At 43.7% G+C, this 16,142-nt stretch overlaps 1 protein-coding gene across 2 annotated transcripts; it reads right to left on the bottom strand.

Annotated features, from left to right (window-relative positions):
- Positions 1-304: 304 nt before the first annotated feature.
- Positions 305-14,805, bottom strand: EXOSC2 (exosome component 2). Of its 2 annotated transcripts, XM_036856793.1 has the most exons (9): positions 14,619-14,805; positions 13,172-13,273; positions 11,336-11,381; positions 11,022-11,111; positions 9,886-9,951; positions 3,940-4,008; positions 2,602-2,778; positions 2,069-2,197; positions 305-1,539 (listed from the first exon to the last, which is right to left on the bottom strand). In XM_036856793.1, the coding sequence occupies exons 1-9, from the start codon at positions 14,738-14,740 to the stop codon at positions 1,459-1,461; spliced, it is 882 nt and encodes a 293-aa protein (XP_036712688.1). In that variant the 5' UTR covers positions 14,741-14,805; the 3' UTR covers positions 305-1,458. The 2 variants fall into 2 exon arrangements, with proteins under 2 accessions (XP_036712688.1, XP_036712689.1); XM_036856794.1 differs by lacking the exon at positions 11,022-11,111 and having other exon boundaries at positions 14,619-14,749.
- Positions 14,806-16,142: the final 1,337 nt, after the last annotated feature.

Raw genomic sequence — 16,142 nt, 5'->3', positions numbered from 1 at the left:
GAGGCTGGCAGCTTAGGAGACCAAGTGAGAAAGATAAACTTCCAACGAACCTCCATATGGTCCTGGTCAAAACCAACCCAAACCAGGGATGCAGGCTCCCATCCTTCCCCATTCCCTTCTCTTAAGGGGCACACAACCTGGAATGTGTTTCAGAAACAACAAGGGAGCAAATCCAAAGTTGCAACATAGGCTATACAGTATTCAGTTGTCTGCAAACTCCTCAAAACAGGTGATACACTTGGGATAGAAAAAAAAAAATGAGAAAAAATTTGTCTGAATAATGTTATAAAGAAAAGACATACAATTTAACAAGAAAGAGCTGAGCTATATTTCAAAACTGTCAAATGCTCCACCTTACTCCTGAAACTGTCCTAGGTTTAAATTTTACTAGGTGACCCGAGTAGAGTACTTAGGTCTCTGTCAGAAGAATTCCTATCTCCCAAGCCTTCCTTCAACTGTACTCAGCTCCCAAGTATTACACAGAACACAAGAACAGAAACAGTGATGCCACATTTATAAATATAAAAAAATAGTTCACCAAATAGCACTCTCAAATACTGACTTTAAAAGAATGTTTCCCAAAACCCAAATCAGGGCATCATTTTTAGATAGTCATCTGAAAAACAATGCATAGACATTCTAGCCTTTCCCACTGAGAACTTCAACAGCTTCTTTTTACCTTTTAACCCTGAATTATTGAACAGTTAATGCATTACTCCTTCAATTGTAGGAGGAAAACACCTTTTCTTTTCCCATCTCCATTTTTCTTACTTTGTTTTCATGTTTATCAGAGTACCCAAAACATTCATTCTCTTTTATCAATAATTGAACTTCTTACAAATCATCCTTGAAGGCAGGACAGATTAAGGCAGCCTGGCGGGAATATACTCGCATCTATCACTAGGAGGAACATGCAATGGGAAATAAGATTCCAACCAAGCCAAAGGCTGCTTGGTTGCTTTATTCTTCCATTTGATTCTTGGGTTAACTTTACCAACTATATTCTTCAGTGCTGTACTCGCGCTGTAGAGGAGGTGGGAATGGAGGCCAAAACAGACAATTTGGGGGTCAGGGAGGCCATGTTTTTTATACAGGCAATTTCATGGGGCATTGTGCCTGGTGAGTTGATGGTAAATACAGGACAAAAGATTCCTTGTATTATTCCAGGATAGGAGTCCACTCGGCTGAAACACTGAGTGCTTTTAAGGCCTGAAACTACCCCTAGTACCAAAACTCTGTGGTCAACCCAAGGGGCCGGCAGTGCTGTTCACCTTCCCCCAGGCTTTGCCTTAAAACAGGAGAAAGCAGGTCTTGAGGGTGGAGGCGGCCCCTTGTAGGTAAAGTGATGAGCTCCCCAGGTCTTCACTGAGCTGCACATGGGGACCACCAAGCAAACTGTTCACTTTCAAGGACTGCTCCGGTCAGGTACACACAGTCCTGTCCTTCAGGTGCCTCTCCTTATCCCTCCTGTTCTAAAAGCCTCTGGCGTGTTTCCATCACAATTTCCTCCATTATTTCTGGCTTTAAGATGTCTTTGATCTGAAAAAGAAAGGAAAAAAGGTACTTGTTCAATCAATAAGCACACCATCAAGCCAATCCAAATGCAGAAACCAAGCATGGTTAACATGAACCTTCTGTTTTCCTTTCATGTATCAGAGGCTAAGTATTTGCAAGATATGATCTGCTAGAACCAGCTTAATAAATCAGCAAGATTCTATGGGATACAGCTGACAAGAACAAAGATGTGACTCTGGCAGTCACTAGAAAGACAGCTAAAACTTGGGATGGGCAAGATGAAGTCCAGGGGGTCGCTATTGTAAATTAGCCCCACCTGGCACCTCCAAAGGCCCACAAATCCTTACACTGACATTAGACATTGAGAATATTACTAGCAACTCGGCGAAAGCTCTCCAGACACTCAACAAGGCTGTCCACCAGATCAGTTCACACCGATGGACGTGGTTAAGGTATGTGGGAGACGTGCCTGCTGTCTGAGGAAACATGGAGCAGATGACACTTAAGGCTGCTCCCAGATCAACAAGGAAAAGGGAAGCCCCGGGTAGAGTACCTGATGTGGAAGGGATGCTTCATAGCAATACAGGATACTGGTATCATACAGCAGCATTCTCTGAGTTGCCAGCGAGATGATGCAGTTCCGAAGCCGGGAGATCACCTCTCGATCAGCAAGGGAGACAGGCTACCAGGGGATGCCAAGGGGAAGGGGAGGGAAATAGAATCAGGACCAAAAGAAGCGAATGGTTACAGCAAATCCCGGGAATCATTTATAACTGAGGCAGTATCACTCTGGGACTCCAAACCAATCAAACAGCTAACTCCAAGGGAGATTAAAAAGGACGGCTTCTTCAGTGGCTCTTGGGCTATTACCCTGCAACTTTGCCATCTCTGCCAACAAAGATCAAACCAGGGGCTGATTTCATCTCTTTAGAACAAGAGAGGGCGACACAATGTTTCGATGGAAATTCAAACCAACTCAAACTATAGCAATGCGGCAGATAGATAGAGAGCGTCCCCACCCGCCACAGAAGCACAGCACCGACTAAGTGCCGCTCCATCCCAACAGTGACAATGGCGTTTACTCACCTCCAGGTTTGCAGTGAAGCCCCCTGCATCCTCTTCTTTGTGCTCAGGTGTTGGGTAGATCCAGATGAAGCCGTTGTTGCCCAGAATCACTGAGGCACCGCATGGCAAGTCATGGAAGTGAGTCTTCTGCCGTTTCACCAAGGAGGGGGAGACCTGAACCAAAACGCCCTGGCCTAGCTAAAAAAGTATATCGTAAATTCAGTCACTGTAGGGTCATCAGTGAGGTAACTTAAAAGCAGAGTACAGGATATATCCTAGTTAGACTGGAATCAGGGTCCTTCCTGTTGATAACTGCCCCTACATGCACATACATAGTAAATACAGAGAACACTTCCGGATGCATTAAGTTGTTTACATATCCCAACAGAAGGTAACTTTCCATCTCTTCTCTACCATTTATTTTCCTTTGCAGTCGTCTTCACATTCTAATCCAGGGCTGGTGCCACAGCTGTTAGAGAAGCTGGAGCCAATGAGGACGTGGGCTCGAGCCTCCTGTGGGTCAAGGAGCATTATTCTGTTCCACCTCGACCCCAACCACCCATCCTGCCCACGAGATACGCCATTGGACAAGGCGACTGGCCTAGGCTGAGTGCAAATCCATCCCTGGTCCCGGCAGGTCAGCTCAAGGCCCACATCCCACTGAGGGGGCGTCTATTACAGGACCCGGGCCCACGAAGGTTAGCACGTGCAGTGCAGCTGTTTCCTCTCCTGCTTCAAGGATGTGAGCATGATTGGCTGTAGCCACTCCACTGAGGACAGAGGTTTTTGTTCCACTCAGAAAATGAGAACGTTCACCCAGAGAAAGGCAAGAGACTGATAAATCATAATTTGTTTTGGAAAGTATGCTGTCATTAAAAAAATAAATAGCCTCCATACTGTCACCTTAAATAAGAAAAGTGGTAAAATTTCATTTAGAGGCTCAAGTGACAAGCCCATCTTTCCTAACAATAATATCCATTTTATTGACTGGACATGTGTCTAAGGGCTGAGGCCATCCTACTTCATCAGTACATGACCTCCCTTTGTTCTCAGCACAAATGCAATGCAAAGCTGCCACGCCCCTTGGGAGAGAGCAGAGACAGCAGGGCTGCAGGGCCTGGGGTCCAGGGTCATAGGGGCTCTTCTGCCAGAACAATCTCCTCCGTAGAAAAAGGGTTAAGAATTGTCATCCTTTATGATGCTACCGGCCCTTGACTGTGTGAATCAGTGTGTAGGCTGCCAGCCTGATAAGGCTTGACTTCTGGGGGGCTTTAGGTCAGAATTCCAGAGAGCACTGGGGATTGGGAAATGGATTTGAAGTCTCAGTCAGCAAATGAGAACAGCCAGAGCCCAACTTACTTTCCCGTATTTGAGACTCCTCGTGTGCAGAGAGACAGCTCCATCAGAGAACACTGCCTGGACCTCAGCCTGGCCGGGTAATGAAGGAACAAACACTTTCACGTCACCTGCGTCCCTGGCTCCCCCCTCCATCCTTTCCTCTCATGGCCAAGAGTCCCGCCCAAAGTCGTAGACGGACCCGGAGGTCACACTGCTGTGACCTAACCTGTCCCCCTTGGCTGTCATGAATACTCTGACATGAACACCACCTTTTCTACTCCCTCGGATAAAAGTTAACATCGCGGGTGGGGTTAATGGTGGACTCTGGGAGGGCTCACACCAAGTAGTACTTCCCAGAACTTCTGCTGCCAGTGTCCTTGTCCTCACAGTGAGACACAGCCACCCCCCGCCTCTGCAGGAGACCCTCCAACACTAGCAGATCGAGATAGCCTGATCCACCAGAGGGCAGACAGCAGAAGCAAGAAGAACTACAATCCTGCAGCCTGTGGAACAAAAACCACATTCACAGACAAGATGAAAAAGCAGAGGGCAATGTACCAGATTAAGGAACAAGATAAAACCTCAGAAAAACAATTAAATGAAGTGGAGACAGGCAACCTTCCATAAAAAGAATTCAGAATAATGATAGTGAAGATGATCCAGGACTTCAGAAAAAGAATGGAGGCAAAGATCGAGAAGATGCAAGAAATGTTTAACAAAGACCTAGAAGAATTAAAGAACAAACACACAGAGATGAACTATACAATAACTGAAATGAAAATACACTAGAAGGAATTAATAGCAGAATAACTGAGGCAGAAGAACGGATAAGTGACCTGGAAGACAGAATGGTGGAATTCACTGCTGCGGAACAGAATAAAGAAAAAAGAATGAAAAGAAATGAAGACAGCCTAAGAGACCTCTGGGACAACATTAAATGCACCAACATTCGCATTATAGGGGTCCCAGAAGGAGAAGAGAGAGAGAAAGGACCCGAGAAAATATTTGAGGAGATTATAGTCGAAAACTTCCCTAACGTGGGAAAGGAAATAGCCACCCAAGTCCAGGAAGCACAGAGAGTCCCAGGCAGGATAAACCCAAGGAGAAACACGCCAAGACACACAGTAATCATATTGGCAAAAATTAAAGACAAAGAAAAATTATTGAAAGCAGCAAGGGAAAAATGACAAATAACATACAAGGGAACTCCCATAAGGTTTACAGCTGATTTCTCAGCAGAAACTCTACAAGCCAGAAGGGAATGGCATGACGTACTTAAAGTGATGAAAGGGAAGAAACTACAACCAAGATTGCTCTATCCAGCAAGGATCTCACTCAGATTCGATGGAGAAATCAAAGCTAAGAGAATTCAGCACCACCAAACCAGCTCTACAACAAATGCTAAAGGAACTTCTCTAAGTGGGAAACACAAGAGAAGAAAAGGACCTACAAAAACAAACCCAAAACAATTAAGAAAATGGTCATAGGAACATACATATCGATAATTACCTTAAACGTGAATGGATTAAATGCTCCAACCAAGACACAGGCTTGCTGAATGGATACAAAAACAAGACCCATCTATATGCTGTCTACAAGAGACCCACTTCAGACCTAGGGACACATACAGACTGAAAGTGAGGGGATGGAAAAAGATATTCCATGCAAATGGAAATCAAAAGAAAGCTGGAGTAGCAATACTCATATCACATAAAATAGACTTTAAAATAAAGAATGTTACAAGAGACAAGGAAGGACACTACATAATGATCAAGGGATCAGTCCAAGAAGAAGATATAACAATTATAAATATATATGCACCCAACATAGGAGCACCTCAATACATAAGGCAACTGCTAACAGCTATAAAAGAGGAAATCGACAGTAGCACAGTAATACTGGGGGACTTTAACACCTCACTTACACCAATGGACAGATCATCCAGACAGAAAATTAAAAAGGAAACATAAGCTTTAAATGACACAACAGATCAGATAGATTTAATTGATATTTATAGGACATTCCATTCATAAACAGCAGATTACACTTTCTTCTCAAGTGCGCACGGAACATTCTCCAGGATAGATCACATCTTGGGCCACAAATCAAGCCTCAGTAAATTTAAGAAAATTGAAATCATATCAAGCATCTTTTCTGACCACAACGCTATGAGATTAGAAATCAATTACAGGGAAAAAACGTGAAAAACACAAACACATGGAGGCTAAACAATACGTTACTAAATAACCAAGAGATCACTGAAGAAATCAAAGAGGAAATCAAAATATACCTAGAGACAAATGACAATGAAAACATGACGATCCAAAACCTATGGGATGCAGCAAAAGCAGTTCTAAGAGGGAAGTTTATAGCAATACAATCCTACCTCAAGAAACAAGAAAAATCTCAAACAATCTAACCTTACACCTAAAGGATCTAGAGAAAGAAGAACAAACAAAACCCAAAGTTAGCAGAAGGAAGGAAATCATAAAGATCAGAGCAGACGTAAGTGAAATAGAAACAAAGAAAACAATAGCAAAGATCAATAAAACTAAAAGCTGGTTCTTTGAGAAGATAAACAAAATTGATAAACCATTAGCCAGACTCATCAAGAAAAAGAGGGAGAGGACTCAAATCAATAAAATTAGAAATGAAAAAGAAGTAACAACTGACACTGCAGAAATACAAAGCATCCTAAGAGACTACTACAAGCAACTCTATGCCAATAAAATGGACAACCTGGAAGAAATGGACAAATTCTTAGAAAGGTATAGCCTTCCAAGACTGAACCAGGAAGAAATAGAAAATATGAACAGACCAATCACAAGTAATGAAATTGAGACTGTGATTAAAAATCTTCCAACAAACAAAAGTCCAGGACCAAATGGCTTCACAGGTGAATTCTATCAAACATTTACAGAAGAGCTTACACCCATCCTTCTCAAACTCTTCCAAAAAATTGCAGAGGAAGGAACACTCCCAAACTCATTTTATGAGGCCACAATCACCCTGATACCAAAACCAGACAAAGATACTACAAAAAAAGAAAATTACAGACCAATATCACTCATGAATATAGATGCAAAAATCCTCAACAAAATACTAGCAAACAAAATGCAACAACACATTAAAAGGATCATACACCATGATCAAGTGGGATTTATCCCAGGGATGCAAGGATTCTTCAATATACATGAATCAATCAATGTGATACACCATATTAACAAATTGAAGAAAAACCATATGACCATCTCAATAGATGCAGAAAAAGTTTTTGACAAAATTCAATACCCATTTATGATTAAAAACTCTCCAGAAAGTGGGCATAGAGGGAACCTACCTCAACATAATAAAGGCCATATACGACAAACCCACAGCAAACATCATTCTCAATGGTGAAAAACTGAAAGCATTTCCTCTAAGATCAGGAACAAGACAAGGATGTCCACTCTCACCACTATTATTCAACATAATTTTGGAAGTCCTAGCCATGGCCATCAGAGAAGAAAAAGAAATAAAAGGAATACAAATTGGAAAAGAAAAAGTAAAACTGTCACTGTTTGCAGATGCCATGATACTATACATAGAGAATCCTAAAGATGCCACCAGAAAACTACTAGAGCTAATCAATGAATTTGGTAAAGTTGCAGGATACAAAATTAATGCACAGAAACCTCTTGCATTCCTATACACTAATGATGAAAAATCTGAAAGAGAAATTAAGGAAACACTCCCATTTACCACTGCAACAAAAAGAATAAAATACCTAGGAATAAACCTACCTAGGGAGTCAAAAGAGCTGTATGCAGAAAACTATAAGACACTGATAAAAGAGATTAAAGATGATACAAACAGATAGAGGGATATACCATGTTCTTGGATTGGAAGAATCAATATTGTGAAAATGACTATACTACCCAAAGCAATCTACAGGTTCAATGCAATCCCTATCAAATTACCAGTGGCATTTTTTACAGAACTAGCACAAAAAGTCTTAAAATTTGTACGGAGACACAAAAGACCCCGAATAGCCAAAGCAGTCTTGAGGGAAAAAAACGGAGCTGGAGGAATCAGACTCCCTGACTTCAGACTATACTACAAAGCTACAGTAATCAAGACAATATGGTACTGGCACAAAAACAGAAATATAGATCAATGAAACAGGATAGAAAGCCCAGAGATAAACCCACACACCTATGGTCGACTAATCTATGACAAAGGAGGCAAGGATATACAATGGAGAAACAACAGTCTCTTCAATAAGTGGTGCTGGGAAAACTGGACAGCTACATGTAAAAGAGTGAAATTAGAACACTCCCTAACAACATACACAAAAAAAAACTCAAAATGGATTAAAGACCTAAATGTAAGACCGGACACTATAAAACTCTTAGAGGAAAACATAGGAAGAACACTCTTTGACATAACTCACAGCAAGATCTTTTTTGATCCACCTCCTAGAGTAATGGAAATAAAAACAAAAATAAACAAATGGGACCTAATGAAACGTAAAAGCTTTTGCACAGCAAAGGAAACTACAAACAAGACGAAAAGACAACCCTCAGAATGGGAGAAAATATTTGCAAACGAATCAACGGACAAAGGATTAATCTCCAAAATATATAAACAGCTCATGCAGCTCAATATTCAAGAAACAAACAACCCAATCCAAAAATGGGCAGAAGACCTAAACAGACATTTCTCCAAAGAAGACATACAGATGGCCAAGAAGCACATGAAAAGCTGCTCAACATCACTAATTATTAGAGAAATGCAAATCAAAACTACAATGAGATATCACCTCACACCAGTTAGAATGGGCATCATCAGAAAATCTACAAACAACAAATGCTGGAGAGGGTGTGGAGAAAAGGGAACCCTCTTGCACTGTTGGTGGGAATGTAAATTGATACAGCCACTATGGAGAACAGTATGGAGGTTCCTTAAAAAACTAAAAATAGAATTACCATATGACCCAGCAATCCCACTACTGGGCATATACCCAGAGAAAACCATAATTCAAAAAGACACATGCACCCCAATGTTCATTGCAGCACTATTTACAATAGCCAGGACATGGAACCTAAATGCCCATCAACAGATGAGTGGATAAAGAAGATGTGGTACATATATACAATGGAATATTACTCAGCTATAAAAAGGAACGAAACTGGGTCATTTGTAGAGACGTGGATGGATCTAGAGACTGTCATACAGAGTGAAGTAAGTCAGAAAGAGAAAAACAAATATATTAACGCATGTATGTGGAACCTAGAAAAACGGTACAGATGAACCGGTGTGCAGGGCAGAAATTGAGACACAGATGTAGAGAACAAACGTATGCACACCAAGGGGGGAAAGCGGCGAGGGGGTGGGGGTGGTGGTGGGATGAATTGGGAGATTGGGATTGACATGTATACACTGATGTGTATAAAATTGATGACTGATTTAAAAAAAAAATTGATGACTAATAAGAACCTGCTGTATAAAAAAATAAATTTCAAAAATTCAAATAAATAAATAAATAAACAAAAATATAGATCAGTGGCTTTCAAACTTTTCTTTATACAACCCACAGTAAGAAGCATATTTTACTCAGAGTACATGTATCTGTGTTTGTGTAAGCAACTGAAACAAAAGTTTTACCAAACAATATCTTTCTTATAGTTTCATTAAAAAAAAAAAAAGTTAACATCGCTAAGAAAATTTGAGCTAGCTTAAAGCACGGGCCACCGTAAGTTACAAGACCCAAAGACATGCCTGAGCAGCAGCAGGTCCGAACAAGAGCTGGAGGGTCAGCTGGGTTAAGGAGACAGAGAAAGGCTGTAGCAGAGCCCTTCACACCCAGTCAAAGACTCAGATCCCTGCCAGGATTACATGTTTCTCGTGTGGGAGACCTACAGTTTAAGCCCCAATTGCCAGCTCCACAGCAAACATAAAGATGCTGGAATGCAAGGTACAGGATACACTGATAAGGTCCCCTTCCTGCAAGAAACCTCTCATCGCCAGCTCATCTTTTGCAGATCTTCTCCTCTGAAATACACAAAGAGATGGCTACGTTATAGAAGTCAGATCCTGAAGGAAGATCTCTCTCCATCCATCGCTTCTTTCTCTTTCACTTCCTCCCGAGATCTCTGAAGGTCGCCACAATGTTCACACACCAGAGTAGGTAACCTGTACCACTGAAGGAAGACAAAGTGACAACCACTACTTTCCGTCTTACAGACCTTCCCACGGCTCCTCTTCTCCTTCCTCTGAATAATATTCAAACTCCTTACGTGATATTCAAAACCCTCCCAATCTAGACCAGGCCCCTTTTCCACGCTTACCTTCTGTGGAGGCCCTCCACGCTCCAGCAGAACCAGACTACCTCCAGCTTGACTGTATCTTTGCTCACACATTTCCCTTTATCTCAGATTCCCTGAACTCATCATTAAAATTCTACCCATCCTTCAAGGATCAACTCCAACACTCATCTTTCCTATGAGCTTCTCTCCGGGAACTTAATCACTCCTTTTGTACAATCACACGCTTGTTTATTCTTGGACTGCCGGGTATTCAGACCAGTTATTTCATATCCCCTGCTAGTCTAAGCTCTTTCAGGAACTCAGTCGTGCCTCCTGGATCTTGGCATTCTCCAGAGAGCCTAGCACAGTGAGCCTCTCTATAGATAGATGCTGGCCTGAAGGTAAAGCTGCACCACTGCATTTTATAAAAGGAGGCAGCTTAGGTCCTGTGGTTGTCTGGAATAATCAACTGCTACTCAATTCATGAAAAGCTAATCTAAACACAACTTTTCAAGGAACACTTTCACTGAGCAAAGCTGATACACCCAGAAAAGGAAAATTATTAGCACCAAGCATCTGAGAGCTTCTCTCAACTCTCTTTTGGGATCGCTCCCCATGGACATTCTAGATCCTACCATATGACAGTTGCTGCCTAAGTTGGGAGGCCTGGGCCAAGTGAAAAGCCTCCATGTACATCAAGGCAGCAAACTGCCTTGTAAGAGTGGCAACCTCAGAGTAAAGCAAAGTTCTCTGGTGGAGCAAAGGACCCCAGAGCTCTCGCCAGCAAACTATACAGTCCCAGCTGGAGACCCTTACCAGCTCTCCTCCGGGAAGGTTCATGGATGAGAGAAGCAAGACTGAATCCAGCCTGGAGTTGGTCTCCACCTTCCACCTCTTCTGTTGAACCTACAAACAAAGAAACCCCACACCTGGACACATACTCCAGGGGCCAGAGCTCACACTGTAAATGACCAATAATTCCAAATGTAACAACCTGTTGGCATCAAAGGTCACATGAGAGCCAAACACAACGAATGCCTAGTTAGCATAAATGCATGTAGAATGACTATGCCATTCATTAGATCACCAGCCTGCTTTTACTTTGTAAAAACCAATCAGATAGACGTTACCTCTGTGATTCTCCCCACTACAATGTCTCCCACTTCACCATGATATCTGAAAGATAAAACAGAAGGTCCTCCATCAGTGAAAAGACTTCATTACAAGACCAAGTTACCATTTGAGATTTCAGTTAAACAGGGATGAAGGCCTTGATGAGGCACCACATTTAGTAAATTCACATAACTATGCTGGTTGGACTTATTCTCAGGAACTGATAACTTCAAACGTCCTATATGTACAAAGTCTCCATTAACTAACTATTCTTAAACCATTTATTGCAAATAGTTCATTAAGCCTGAAACCCCTATTTTGTTAATTACATGAAAGTGAGGGACTTCCCCTGCAGTCCAGTGGTTAAGACTCTGCCCTCCAATGCAGGAGGCGTGGGTTCGATCCCTGGTTGGGGAACTAAGATCCCACATGCCGTGGGGTGCGGCCAAAAACTTAAAATAAATAAATAAATAAATAAAAAGAAAATGATAAGCATGGAATCTTTTCTGGTGGGCTCTGGAACACAGACGGGTTCTGCATCAGCCAGAGGAGGAGAAAGGAAACTGAGACAGGACACCGCCCAAACCAGTCTGCTCACCGTGCCCCCACCCACTGGCTGCCTGTCTCAGGCCCCTGTGCTAGTTCCTCATCCCAGTTCTAATGAGGACGTGTTCCATGCCGAAGGCGCGCAGTCCTTGGACCTCTTCTCTTTTCAGCCCATGCTCACTTGGTGAGCTCATCCAGCCTAATGACTTTAAATACCACTGATGAGTACACCACTCCCCTCAATTCCAGACTCTAGTCAACTGCTGGCTACCCAGCACCTCCATTTACGTGACTAATAGGAATTTGCAAAAGTAACACACCTACAACAAAGCTTTCCACCAGCCCCCTTCACTCCCCCATAGCAAACTGAAACTCCCCCAGTTGTCACGAGCTCAGGAAATGGCAACTCCACCCCTCCAGTGGCTCAAGCCACAATCCTTGGAGGAACCCTTGATCTCTCTCAGTCTCTCGCTCTCTGTCTCTCTCTCTCATGCTCCAGGACAAGTCCAGCAGCAGATCCTACTACCTCGACCTTTACGATAGAGGCAGAAAATAAAAGGCATCCAAATTGGAAAGGAAGAATATCTCTTCTCTATATAGGACATGGTCCTATATAGAGAAAATGCCAAGGAATATAAAATCCAACACATTTTCATGATTAAAAAACCACTCAGAACACAAAACATACTCAAAACAGTACATTAATCTGTCTCCCTAACCCTGCCCCTATCCCCCCACCTCCCCGGCCGCCCACAGCAGCCAGAGTGATTTTATGAAAACGGAAGTCAGATCATGTCCCTCCTCTGCTCCACCTCCTCCAGTGGCTTCCTAGATTACAGAGTGGAAGTGGAAAATGTTTACTGTGGCTACAAGGCAGACAGACTGCCCACCTCACCTCTTTGCCTGCATCTGCTCCTACCCCTCGCCTGCTCACTCTGTTCCAACCCCACTGGCTTACATTCTGGGGCTGACCTTCACTGAGCCCTTCCAGGTAGGAGGCTCTGTGTAAGTACTTTACGTGCACTGTTTCAATGAATTCCATTGAAAATCCTACAAGGTAGGTCATGCTAGGTCTCATTTTGCAGAGGAGGGAACCAAAGTTTGGAGAGGTCAGGTAACACAGGGAAACCTTTGAAGCCCGCGCTTACCTGTAGTCATCTATACCCTTCCTATAGCCATGTTCCCAAAATCCCAGACCTACAGAACGACAGAGCAGGCCGGGATGGGGGTGGAGGGTATGTCGTGGCAGAAAAGACCTGGCTGTGCAACTCGGATGCCACAAGAGAATACACACCTTTTGTTCTCACCTGGTTTTCAAAGCTTTCACACAGACCAACTTGTTTACTCTCTCCACAGAGCCAGCCACAGATGCAATGAGCTTCTCTTCCCCCATATAGGTCCCATGGCCCCTGTTGCAAGAGGAAGATACAAAGAATACCAGGGTAACACTTGAGGTGACCTCTCGCATCAAGACCAGTGTGTTCCTCAAACCTAACAGACTTCTCCTGCCCTTAAAGGCAGGCTTTTGCCCTGGTTGCCATCTCTTCCTAAAACACTCCTTCTTTAGACAGCGACGTGGACATCTCCCTCATTCTACTCAAGTCTACTCAAATGTCACTTTCTCCACCAGGCCTTCCTCGACTATCCCATTTATAATAGTCACCCACCCTGCTGCTGCCACCACTACCATATCCCAACTACGCTCCACTCACCCTGCTTGGCTTTTAAGTTTTTCTATTGCATTTATCGCCAAACATTCTGAATAACGTATTTGCTTGTCATGCTTATTGTTTGTTATCTGTCTCTCCCAAGTAGAATATAAACTTCACCAGGACATTGACTTCCACTTTGTTCACTGTTGTACCCCAAGCACACATATACTGAATGCATGAATAAAGGACTGAATCTTAAGATTTCCTGGGATCCAATAACCCCAAACTAAGAGGTTAAAGGGCAACGGTATAAATGCTGTACCTCTCCTGTATGTACAAGTGTACCCCCCCCCAAAAAAAGGCTGAGATAACCACTAGTGCTTCTCTATGATGGTGACAGAACGGTGAGTTTTGCTTCTTTTCGTAATCATTACCTAATTTAATCCTCACAACCTTATCGAATCGTTAATGTTATTATCACTAGTTTACAGATGAGGAAACCGGCCTCGGAGAGACAATACAGCCAATAATATTGTGATGGCAGCAGGACTGGGGCTCCAGCTGTCCAACTCAAGGGCCTGCCCTCTTAACGACAACATACGGTACTGCCCTCAGATTCAAAGGTGGAGATTTGGGTGCATATAACAATGTATTTGTACGCCCTAAGCCCAAACAATGACTCGTTCCAAAACCGTGCCCCTGGCTAGGAGACGACGCTGAGGGATAAGGGCGCCAAGCCAAAAACGCCCACCGCCTCCCCGCCTAAAACTGTTAAGAGGCCCCAGCTCCTAACCCACCCCCGTTTTCCAAGTCCTCAACGAGGAAGGCTCAGGATCTGGGCCTCAGGCAGAGGACCCACGAGTCGCGGCCACCAGAGGTCAAGAGAGGAAGGTTTCGGGAGACTGGGGCAAATGCAGACGAGGAAACACAAGATGCAGGGGGTAAGAAGTCCGAAGCCTAGAAAACGAGGCGACTGAGATGCTCAGCAGATGTGCCCCGGGTACCACGGGAACTTAGATGCAAGAGAGCACAGGCCCGGGTTTCACGTGGAGAGCAATGTAGCCGCCCCTTGTGGCCCAGAGTCCCCCACGTCCCCACGTACCGCATGAAGCCTGTGTCCGTGGTGATCGTGTCCCCCGGCACTACCAGGTGTTTTTTCGTTTCACGGCCCAGGCTCTCGCTAAGAGGCTTGCGAGCCACGGGAAGCCTCATCTCCATCGCCATCTTGACGTCAATAACCTGCGCAGGCGCAGCCCGACTCGGAGTCGCAATATCCGCCTCCGCAATTCCCGCCCTCCGCTCTTTGGGGCGGGGCAGGGCGGGGCCTCAGAGCAGCCGCCAATGGGAACTCACGGTCTGGCTGCCATATTGACTATTGTCAACCATTAGGTTAACATGAAGGGAAGGAAGGAGTCGAGTTGCCATTTTTATTATTGGCAAGGCTGCCTTTGTGGAGTAATAAAAATCTCAAGTTGTATGATGTTGACTTTTCACCAAAGCTCTCTTGTACTCGTCATCCCAGTTATTGTTTTACAGGGTTAGAGATAATTGAGAAATGGGCCTCAGAGTTTCCTTCCAACTCTAAGCTGCTAAAATCTAATTTTTGGGAGGACTTCCCTGGTGGCGCTGTGGTTAAGAATCCACCTGCCTAATGCAGGGGGACGCAGGTTTGAGCCCTGGTCCTGGAAGATCCCACATGCCGCAGAGCAACTAAGCCCATGTGTCACAACTACTGAGCCCGTGTGTTGCAATTACTGAAGCCCGTGAACCTAGAGCCTGTGCTCCGCAACAAAGAGAAGCCACTGCAATGAGAAGCCTGCGCACAACAATGAAGCTTGTTGCAATTAGAGAAAGCTTGTTGCAATTAGAGAAAGCCCGCGGGCAGCCACGAAGACCCAACGCGGCCAAAAATAAATAAATAAATAAATTTTTTTTAAGTCCTTATCTTAAAAAAAAAAAAAATCTAATTTTTTGGGTATGAGATTGCCCAGGAGGATCAGGAGGTGGGATATACAGAAAACATCATTTGGACAGAGAGAAGAGCCCCTTTTCGTACTGTTAACTAGTGGCCCCTGTGTTCTACATACTGCTGCCTCGTGGGCGCTTGTTCAGCACCAACCATCACCTACACCCCCAAACAATGCTCCAGGTGCTGTTTCCATTCTTTCTTAAGTGAGCTGATTTCCCTAGTATTTCTTTTGAAAAAACAAGGAACCATCTAAGAAGACATTCAAACCTTGCCAGAAGGGTGTATTTGGCAGGGAGGACAAATGCACACATAATACGAAGATCTTCGCTTGTATTTACTCATAAAGTGAATTGAGCCAGGAGCTGTTCTAAGGGTTCCGTGATGAACAGATAGATGGATGTGTGGCTTTATCTCTGGGCCAGGAGCATTTCCCTCATTTCTCTCCCTGCTTCCCACTGCCCTCTCCCTCACCTTTCCCCTGCATGGTTTATAGCATCCACAACAGACTGAATTTCAACCTCAGGGAATTGGAGATGATAATTCTTCATGCACAGAGACTCTAAAGAGGATTCAATGAAATAACTTGTGTCAGCACCACACACTGAGCCCAGTAAATCAGGTCTGCTGCCTCCTGAAGGTCCAACAGACCTCCTGAAG

The sequence above is a fragment of the Balaenoptera musculus genome, chromosome 6 (genome assembly GCF_009873245.2).
Source record: "Balaenoptera musculus isolate JJ_BM4_2016_0621 chromosome 6, mBalMus1.pri.v3, whole genome shotgun sequence".
Taxonomy (NCBI): domain Eukaryota; kingdom Metazoa; phylum Chordata; class Mammalia; order Artiodactyla; family Balaenopteridae; genus Balaenoptera; species Balaenoptera musculus.
This window is presented reverse-complemented; position numbering and strand designations above follow the sequence as displayed.

Excerpts from the sequence above, each read along its gene's own strand:
- EXOSC2 (XM_036856793.1), bottom strand. The coding sequence starts at position 14,740 with ATGGCGATGGAGATGAGGCTTCCCGTGGCTCGCAAGCCTCTTAGCGAG. Across the intron at positions 11,382-13,171 it reads GTGAAAGCTTTGAAAACCAG|ATATCATGGTGAAGTGGGAG; the intron begins GTGAGAACAAAA and ends TTTATCTTTCAG. Across the intron at positions 11,112-11,335 it reads TAGTGGGGAGAATCACAGAG|GTTCAACAGAAGAGGTGGAA; the intron begins GTAACGTCTATC and ends CTTTGTTTGTAG.